The sequence below is a fragment of the Meleagris gallopavo genome, chromosome 4 (assembly GCF_000146605.3).
Source record: "Meleagris gallopavo isolate NT-WF06-2002-E0010 breed Aviagen turkey brand Nicholas breeding stock chromosome 4, Turkey_5.1, whole genome shotgun sequence".
Classification (NCBI taxonomy): domain Eukaryota; kingdom Metazoa; phylum Chordata; class Aves; order Galliformes; family Phasianidae; genus Meleagris; species Meleagris gallopavo.
In genome coordinates this window covers 20,110,225-20,120,239 of record NC_015014.2, presented here as the reverse complement: position 1 = coordinate 20,120,239, position 10,015 = coordinate 20,110,225, and the positions used below count along the sequence as shown (strand labels likewise).

General features: G+C 43.6%; 1 protein-coding gene across 1 annotated transcript in view; it reads right to left on the bottom strand.

Annotated features, from left to right (window-relative positions):
* Positions 1–306, bottom strand: part of CDS1 (CDP-diacylglycerol synthase 1) — a 15,370-nt gene extending 15,064 nt beyond the window's left edge. Inside the window, exon 1 of the mRNA XM_031553262.1 lies at positions 139–306. Within this exon, the coding sequence (XP_031409122.1) occupies positions 139–306 (168 nt within the window). The remainder of the gene's footprint in view (positions 1–138) is intronic.
* Between the last annotated feature and the right edge of the window lie 9,709 nt (positions 307–10,015).

Genomic DNA, 10,015 nt, shown 5'->3' with positions numbered 1-10,015 from the left:
GCGGCCCGGCCCCACGCGGCCACCTGAGGAGAGCGAGTGGGGAATGGCGGGAGGAGGGAGCGGGCCCTCAGGGAACGCAGGAGCTGCGCGCTCGCCTCTGTCGGCGGTGGTTTATTTAAAAAATATATATATATTTACGGTTATGTTGGGTTTTAGTAGTTTGACTTTCCCTCGGAGTCCCGCAGAAGGTTCTGTGCCTCGGACAAAGATCCCCCCGGCAGGCACCCACCGCCGCTCAACGCGCCGTGCCGACGAGAACGGAGCGCTGCCAGCACGGGACGGCCGGAAGGGATCCTTGTGGGGCATGAGGGTTTCCCGCTGCCTTTGGGCGCTGAGTGGAAGCTCACCGAGCGTCCCTGCTGTGGTGCACAAAAGGGACGGCACGTCACGGAATGGCATCGAGTTGCGGCAGGGAGGTTCAGGTCGGGTGTTAGGAAACATTTATTTGATACAGTGGTGAAGCATTGGCACAGGCTGCCCAGGGAGGTGGTGCAGTCACTGACCACGGAGGTGTTCACAAACTGTGGAGATGTGACACTGAGGGACGTGGTCTGTGGTCGTGGTGGGGATTGGTTTGGGATTGGATTTGGTGATCTCAGCGGTCTTTTCCAGCCTTAATAATTCCATTATTTGTGCTGTCATCCACACGGTTCTGATGCTGGAATGCAGAAATAGTTTCCTAATACATCCCCAAGAGCTAAAGGACTCTGTGCCAGCAGATACATTACCCATGTAAACATCAGCTAGGCACAGCAAGTATAGGGTCACTGACACCATGGAGCAACCTTCACCCACCCATACCTCATGGGAAGGGTACAAAGGTACATCCATGCTTGTGTTCATTAGCCCTTCTGCCTTTTTCCATTAAGTGCAAACTCATTTCCTTCAAGACATCTGCTGTTAACAGTTTGCCTTCCAGCAGTTTGCTTTTTGCAAAATCTCTTTCCAAAGACCTCACTGAAGGAACTGAGCAGTTTGGAGAATGGCTGCAGGGGTAAATGCAAGAAAACTAACATGCAGAGCATGAAGGGCCTGTGTGTTTCATGGGTAAATGATCACAATAAAATTGCCTCTTGCTTATGGTATCACATCTTATTAAGTGAAGCTAGGCACCTGAGAACAAAGGGAGTCCATGCCATTTACCCCATCTTCCAATGCTTGACATTAATATAAAAAATGCAGGTCTATCTAATATTTTAATAATGTCATAAGTCAGCAGCTGGACTAGATGATCTCAGAGCTCTGTTCCAATCTTATTGATGCTGTGAATCTATGATTTGCAATCACTGCTATACGCTTTTCACCCCACTCTTGTTTATGTAGAGGAAATTTCTATTTAGGACTCGTGGATGTCTGAGATGAGCCCAACTCTAATTCAGCTCCTGAGGACAGTAAGGCATTGGCACAGGCTGCTCAAAGAAGCTGTGGATGCCCCATCCATCCCTGGAGGTGCTCAAGGTGAGGTTGAATGGGGCCCTAGGCAGCCTGATGTGGGGGGCAACCAGACCACGGCAGGGGGTTGGGGTAGGTTACCTCCAACCTAAACCGTTCTATGGTTCTACAATTCTATTCTGTGATTCTTAAGGAGACAAAACGTGCTCACGGAAGGTGAAAATATCACCCAAACAAAGAAATAGAAAGAAAACCACCTCTGGTGACTAAAAATCAAAAGCAAGGACAAGCTAATAAACTTCTTGCTTACACAATGTAATCCCACCTTTACTCATTAAAAGTATATCCCTACACTCACTGCATCAACAACAGGAGCAAAATTTAGACCAATTCAGGAGACCTGCCTGAGCTAATGACTTGTGTTGGAATGCAGCCCATGGGTCCGTTACAGTGCCTGTATTGTTTCTGTGCAGGATAACCAATGAACAATAAGCACCACGAGAGAAATTATGCATGGTATACCAGTTACAGCCCTCGTACAACTGTAGTACAATCCGTACCAGCTCTTAAACACCCAGCATTCTGTACCTGCAAAAAAAGGGACTTTATGTTGTATGTATAATGTCTTGTCTACTTTTGCCTACTTTCACCCATTTTTTGGGTTTTTTAACCTCTTCCCCAACCTGTTTCTCTCAGCGTAACTATTCTTCCCAGCCTCCTCATCCCACATTGTACACAAACAGTAATAAGTCACTGCTTTCTGTGAGAAATAGGGTTGGCTGATGCCATATGAGAAATGCTACTGAATAGAAAATGAGGAGGATCAGAATATGACACTACCGATTTGTTTGCAGTGTCTTCCTTTTGACAACACTTCCCATATATTGTATATATCGTGGAATAGCGGATACACACAAGCAAAAGCATCCCTGTGTCTGTACCAATTGGCTGAACCAATTCTCCCCCCTTGAGGGAAGGCCAAGATGAAAGTTGGTAGAGCGGCTGTTGGCGCTACAAAACCACCAAGAATCACATTTTATTCCATAGGAATTGTATATGCATGTTTCCCTGCAAGCCAGATTTTTTTTATTTTTTAAGAGTACCTTCTCTTTCATCAGTATGCCATGGCAGTCTAGAAGCCAAAAAGCTCATGTACTACCAGGCAGAATTTGTTCCCCCTTGGGTATATTTTCATTCTGGACTGCAGCAAGAGGGATCTCAGATTTAATCAGCTTGTTTCAACAGTAATTTCACTTACTATGCAAGACAGAGACAGCGAACAGTACACAGCAGTTACCCATCATAAAACAAACAAAACTTCTCTCTGTAATGTATGTGTAGGAGGATACTTGCATCTTTCATATGTAAAGGATTAACACATCTATCTTACCAGCTGTACTAAGAATCAAAGCTTACAGAGCTGGAGCTGTTTCTAAGTCTCTATCAGCAAAGATACCTTAGTGGGAAATCACAGAAATCTGCCAAGAGAGCAGTGGGAATTGCACAGACAGCTGTACACCAGATCTAACATTTGCTGTGTGCCAAATTATATTGCTTTTTTCCCCCCCCCCCCCTCTCTTTCGTGCACTTGATCACTCCTTGCATTCCTATTCATAGTCCCTATGTTTTGGTCAGTTGTCACAGTTCCAAAATAAATAACGGCAAGCTGTAATAATCCATACTGATAGATATCAGATGCTTTCATTTATTTTTTTTTAAACCATCTCAGCATCTCTCTTCTTGCAAAGCTCATCACAGGCAACTGTTTCTCAGAGAAGGTGCTAGTTAGTAAGTACAGAGCTATAATTAGACAAAAAAATGGTTGGTTTTTTTTTCCACAGCAAGTACACATAAGGAATTGCATTGATCATTATAAGCTGTGGAGATAAATTTAAAAATATTTTTCTTCTTCATTTAAAAGGAAGATGATACCTTTACAATTGACTTGAAGTGATGAAATTCTACTCAGCTTTCGGGTGAATTTCCAGTATATTTCTATTACACATATTTTGCCTATCTTGGGCAGTAAAGCTGAGTCCATCCTGTTCACATGAATTAGCTGAAACCAATGGGCAGACAAATCCAAAACTGGAAAGAAACTGGCATGAGAAAGGGAAAAAAACATTGAGGGCTTTTTTTTTTATTAGAATATTTTTAACCAAATAAAATAGCACTGTTTTCCAAAACTCTCAGTTTAGCATCATCATAATACAGGATTCTTATGGCTCACTTTGAGGAACTCTCCTCCCTCCCTCTTGCCTGTTTATAGATAATTTTTTGGTATTAAGTAAGAAGGGTGGAGTAGAGAAGGATCCACCACTTCCCTGTCCTATGGCACTCCCACTGAATTTGGCTGAAAGCTGAAAAATTAGAAAATCCCTTGTCACGCATTCTTTAGAAAAACAACTTCTGGCTGCTCGTCAGAAGTTAAAGAACACACAAATTGTCCACTGGTGAGCTCATAGCATCTGTAAAGCAGTGACAGAGCAACTAACCACAACCCAGAGTAACACAGACCAAAAAAAAAAAAAAGACAAGCCAGAGCTGCTCCTCCCTCAGTCCTCCGGGGCCAAACCATCCCTTTCTTCTTCTGCTGTCCACCGAAGCTGTAAGTCGTACAACTCGTGCAAACACATTTGTCCCATAGTCCTGCAGGCCAAAGGTGAGTGACCTGGGAACAGAGCTTGCTGCAGCTGACATGATTTTTTTTTTTCTGTAACAAAAAGCAATGGTAAAGCAGCACTGCATTTATGAACAAAGACATGAGAGTGAGAGGAAAAGGTAGGGCTTAGGGTTGTGTGACTGAAGGGTTCCCACAAAGCAGGTGATGACAGAGAAGGTCCAGTTCAGCTGAGGCCTTTGTGGCCTCCACAGCCACACAGCCCTACGCGGTGGTCCCAGAAAGTGAATCTGAGAGGAGGAGATCACACTTTGAGAGAGGAAAAATGCTGCCATCTGGTGCCTCAGGGAAGGAAACGTTTGTCGTGGTGGTGTGCATCACTTGCAGCCATCTAAATGCTGCTGGTTCTGTCCCACAGCGTTCGCGCTGTCTTCGTGTTGGTTAAAGGCATCACTGCTCCTCACAGCTTACGGAAGGCTCTTGTGAAGCCATACACCATATACCACAGCACACAGCCTGAAAGGTGCACTGTGTGGTGGTCTGCTCAGAAGAGAAACTGTTGTAACTTCTGAGCCCTTGGAATGTATCTCAGAAAAGAGCAGGTGCAGCACTGAGGGACATAGTTTGTGGTCATGGTGGGGATGGGTTCGTGGTTGGACTAGATGATCTCAGCGGTCTCTTCCAACCTTAACAATTCTACGATTCATGTCAGAAGTCCAGGCAAATGCAGAACAAGACACAATTGCTATTTCTCTCTATGATTCGCTCTTTACAGCAGCTTGTTTCTGCTTGTTGTTGATAAAGCCTCAGAGCATGTGCCAAATATGCACTGAGACACTCCACACTTAGAACGAGGGAATGTTATTTTTGTCTGTAATATTTTTATTTTCACAGGCTTTCACAGAAAGCCATGACAGCTGCCTAGGGAGACTGAAGTGACTGATCAAATAATAAAAAACCCATATACTTCTCAATTCTAGACATAGCAGAAATAAAGATGCTTTTTCTGTGAACTTACATTTGTTTCTCCCTTGAGTAGGGATAGGAAAATCCCGAGGATGGCAGGGCAGCTTCCCACTGGAAGAAAACCATGTGAAACAGGGTATGTTATTTATTTATAAAAAGCACCATTTTTGGAACACAGCAGTTACAAAGCCTCAGGCCTGCCACACACTCCTCCCAAAAAAAACAAGCTCCCACACCACTCTCTATTTCCCAGGAAGATGCTCTACTCCTGGAATACCTTCAAGTTCACCGAGTAACCTATAGCACACCAAACTCTTCCAAACCATTTCCTGTGCAGTTCCGCATAGCATTCAGGAAAAGGAACATGTTTACAACCTAAAAAAAGGGGTTTCTGAAGCTATAACTAAAGGGCCTTTCTTACAACACCTGCCATAATATGTACTCTCCCACTACATCTGTAGCACCTGATCAATCAGGGCACAAACGCAGAACTCACCTTCTCTTCACGGGAGCTATAGGTACAAGCAAACAGATATTTTGCCATCACAGATTTTATTATGCATAACTGCAGACCACGACTGAGAACCACTGGCCAGGCATGTACACACCCCTGTCTACCATTTGGGGCAGCTTAATTATTTAAATTCTTCATAAATATTGATTAAAAAAAAAAAGAGTAACTTCAAGAGTTATGAGAAGGTTATGTCACTACTAAAAGCTGTCCCAAAAGCGTATGGTTTACATGCTAAGATTCTTCTTCCACTTAATTCCTAGCCTTAGTTTACTGCCATGCTATATACATTTGATCTTATAAAACTACATTATTGTGGAACTCAATCCTTCTATTACTGATGTTGCACTGCAAGAACTTGGAGTTGCTTCCTCTTCAACATCACCAGAATTGCTAGTGGATACACAGTGCAAGTCTGGAGCTTTTAGATGCATGCATGGCTTCCTGTGGAGAAGCTGTAATTTCTTTGACAGTCCCCTGCCCATGAACAAATGACATAACTTGAAGCTTTTCTAATATTATTAGCCATGTCATATAAGGATAGTTTTCAGAAACAATGACAAATCCTGTCAGTGCCTGTGGCAACCTTGTTAACTGCAAGCTATGTTGTCAATCTCCCTTCAAGTTGCAGTAATGAAGGAGCACTTCCTTTCAAATAGAAAATTATTTTCTACAAACCCTCAGTCTCCAAGTAGGAAAAAAAAAGAAGAGCACTTTGGGTGAGTAGGCCAAAGTATTCATATTACCTGGGCCTTTGGCTTCTGGAGAAGTAGATGGTGATAATTTTATACTGTAGATTGTTAGGTGACTATGGGCTGCCTGTGAGGAATCCATGTGAGAGGCAAGGGGGGAGCATCCAAGGCTTGTCAGAAGATAAATCAAAGGTACAGCATCCACATCCTTCCTGAAACGCTCTTAAGGAGTTTGCATATTAAGAAAAGTAGAAAAATAAAAGTTAAAGCATGGACAGCATCCAGTGACTGTCCAGAAATTTGAAATTGTCATAGATGTAAGTTACAGAACTGCCTTCCCCGGCCCATTTCACCTCTTTGACCTCAGCTGGTAGCCCCCAGGTGTTTTCAAAGCAGCCTGCCCAAGTGCATGGCAACAGCAAGATCTAACACACCACACCTGGGGAGCAGTTTGCAGCAGGTGACATAGGTTGGGGGTTGTCCTGCTGCTGTCCTACCACTCCAGTTTGGGTATCTTTCACACTGAAATACTGATTTGGAGCAAAAAACATTGCACCTCAAAGGCAGCAAAGGGGATTTGTTGAGGTAGATTGTACAGGGAAGGATTGCAGTGAGAGGGCTTGGTGCAGAGAGGAGCATGAGGTTTTTGGAAAGGGAGTGTTTTGTTTAGATGGGCGTGTCTGAGTAGGTTAAAGTAGGCTGGCCAGCTTCACTATGGCAGGGTTGTAGGCTTGTTCCTCGAACCAGGCACAGCAACTGGTAAACATGAGCAGTACAAAATAGTGCAGATCACTCAACTGCATTCATTCAGGGTTATATCAATTAATACAGAAAATCTTTCATCTGCTCTGTTCCTCGCACCTCCTCCTAAAATTCACAAACAGCTGTTTTTTGGCTCAATAGTGAGAAACAGAAGCAGCCAGCTCAGAAAGGTCATGCCCAAAGCTGACAGAGACATTAACACACTATCATTAAAAGCATGTGAAGTTGGAATAGGGAACTTGCATTTCAGGTTGTTGAACCGAGGTAAGTCCTGTGTCTGATGCATACTTGGTGTGGCAATGGCTAATTCTGGCAAAGTATCATCTGTCTCTCACATTTCCTCTTTTTGGTCTGTGAATGCACGCTGAGCTCTTGGACAGAGCATTAGGTGGCTTCCTCAGAAGGCGTTGATTGGTTCAACACCAAATAGTCAGGCATTTTTCTGCCAACAGATTCTGTGGACCTTATGCCCCACCATGGAGTTGCTTCAAAGTCCAGGCTGAATCTTGACCAGCATAGCAGAGAAATGCCAAGCGTGCGGTCCAGATTTGCTCCTTTCCTTTCTGGGACTAATTTCTTCCTTCCGTGGATCTTACAGGAGGAAAAGCAGTGTTTTCTAAAGAGGTTTCTGCAAAGGTCTGGCAAGTGCACGTGTCTCTACCTTGTCTCTCAGAAGTCTCACTGCAGGGATTTTTCCATTGGCATTGGTTTTTAAATTCAATGTGAAAAAAGCACAATCTTTACAATCTGTCTGAAAAAAAGTATACTTACGAATAAAAACTTCTACTAGTTGTTAGATCCAGAAAAAAAGTCACTATTGATATGTTTGATTTACAATGCATTAAAAAAATAAACAAGTTCAAGCAGTAGAGAAGTTGCACAGCATTTAAATATAAGCTTCTGTGTTGGCCTCCAGTGAAATGGTGGGTGAGGAGTCTAAGAGCATATCAGAGCCACAGCACAAGCGAACATGTTGTTAATAACTGTGCAGGCACCTAGGTCATGTTTAATTAAGAACACAGTGCTACCCAGGTCACATTTAATTAAGAAGTCTTAATTCAAACACTGTTATCATATCCGTGATAAAAAGCAAGTTAAAAATCTCTGAATAGTTAACACCACGCTGCTCCCAGGAGTTTCAGCGTTAGCTCAAGTTAATTATGTTCAAATTATTTCCTTTGGTATACTGATGTGAAGATCACTGTCTGACACCAAAGAACAAGAAGAGAAAATTAAAAACTTTTTGCAACTTCCAGCAAGGCTCACCTATCACTGCACTCACATGGAACTGGCCTGCTCTTGTGTCAGCGTGGAAGGAGCTGATGGTTGAAATATCACTCAGTTGCGATGCTTCTATTCTTTAGAGCATTCTCCAGGAAGGCCTTAGGTGCTCTTGCACTCCAGGCACGTTTTTCTGGCAAGGGAAGAAGAAACAAATCACTGCAGCTATCCCCTGGTTTGTTACACTCACATCCTCAGGGACCTCAAGTCCTCAAACATTGTGCAACATCAGCAAGAGGGGACAGTTTGTTTTCTTCAGTGTCGCAGTGGAAACCAGAGCAGAGTAGGTCTGCAGCAAGCAGCCATACCAGGGCATTAAACCACAGCAGAGCATGATCTCCTGCCTGGGGAAGTTTTCAGACACAGGAATAAGTGTACCAATGGGAAGTAATTTCTGGCTACAGCATGGTTACAGACAGATAATGCGTTAGTGAGGCAAGTAAGGAAAACTCTTGTATTTCTAGGCTAATATTTCTTTTGTTAGCTTGTAAGCGAGCCTTTCAGATCTGGAGAGGACAGAGGAGGTAAAGAATGGGTGGAATTATTCTGAGTTAAATCTATGTTACAGGGAAGTTTCCAAAGTTTGTAGCTAAGGAGCATTCAAACTATCAGGCAGCTGGGACTTTTTCCACATGCCAGGAGTACACAGGTGCTCCAGCTCCAAAACCAAGCCAGTATCATTGTGCCATTGTTAACAACATCACGCCTGTGTTAAAGACGTGCCCCTTTTCTATAGTAATCCAAAAGCAACCATGTAGTACACAAGGGTACCTCATCTGAAGTTGACAAATGCTCTGCTCTTTTGTGTTATGAGAGTTTCTACAGGTTGTCAATACAAAAGCATTTACAGCTTTACCCTGGAGATTTACAGTTTTCAATTCAGCTGCTGGAGGCAATTCTATCAGCATTAGTGGCAGTTCTGTTGGGCGGCTGGACTTAGTCTCTGCACAGCAACACCCACAGGCAGCACAGTACTACACGCTCTTTTTTTTTTGTCTATCTCTGCTTGAAAGCCACGAGGGGGTGCCATTACATTCATCCTAACCAGGTGATTAGACATACACCAGTTATTTAAAAGAACATAAAAGCCCAATAACACGTTCATTCCTAGCCAAAGGAGGGAACTGTCCCCAGTGTAAAGTGGAGTCAAACACACCAGCACTAACAGCACAACACTGCCTGTGCCACTCCAGCAGGGGCAGAGGTACCTACCGTGATCTATGAGACTAGAACTGGTGTGAGAATAGCAGAAGCACACATCCCAGTCAGCTCCAACCTTGGGCTTGAGAGCTCCCACTTCAGATTCCCAGCTTCTCTTTAAGTAAAGAGTTCTGTTTGTATTGGGATAGGAAGTGTTTATAAGGAGTTCTTTTGGTAACTTCAAGTTGCACCAGCTGCATAATGACAATCATTTATTAGTTTACAGCAGAGCAGGGGAAGGTCAAATTTACTACCTGCCTTTTAGGGTACATTTGGCTTTAGAAGAGGTCAGAATGGATGCAGGCTGAAGGAAAGCTTCCTCCACCTCCCTCCTCTTCCCTGAGCTGCCTCCCAGCTGTTGTTTGTTGCTAAACTGAGCTTGCTCAGAACTGCTTCAGAGATGCATCTCTGCAAAAGAGAGAAGAGTTGGTCACCCTTAGGAAGAGCTGTACAACCATCACCTATTAGAGCAACAGAAGCCCTCTGAAGAGCCATCAAGATGCATCAGAGGCTTGGAGAGCTACAGAGTATTTTTGGTTAAACTTATTCCAGCTCACATGAAAGCTTGAACGAGCAACCCCCTGCAGGAAG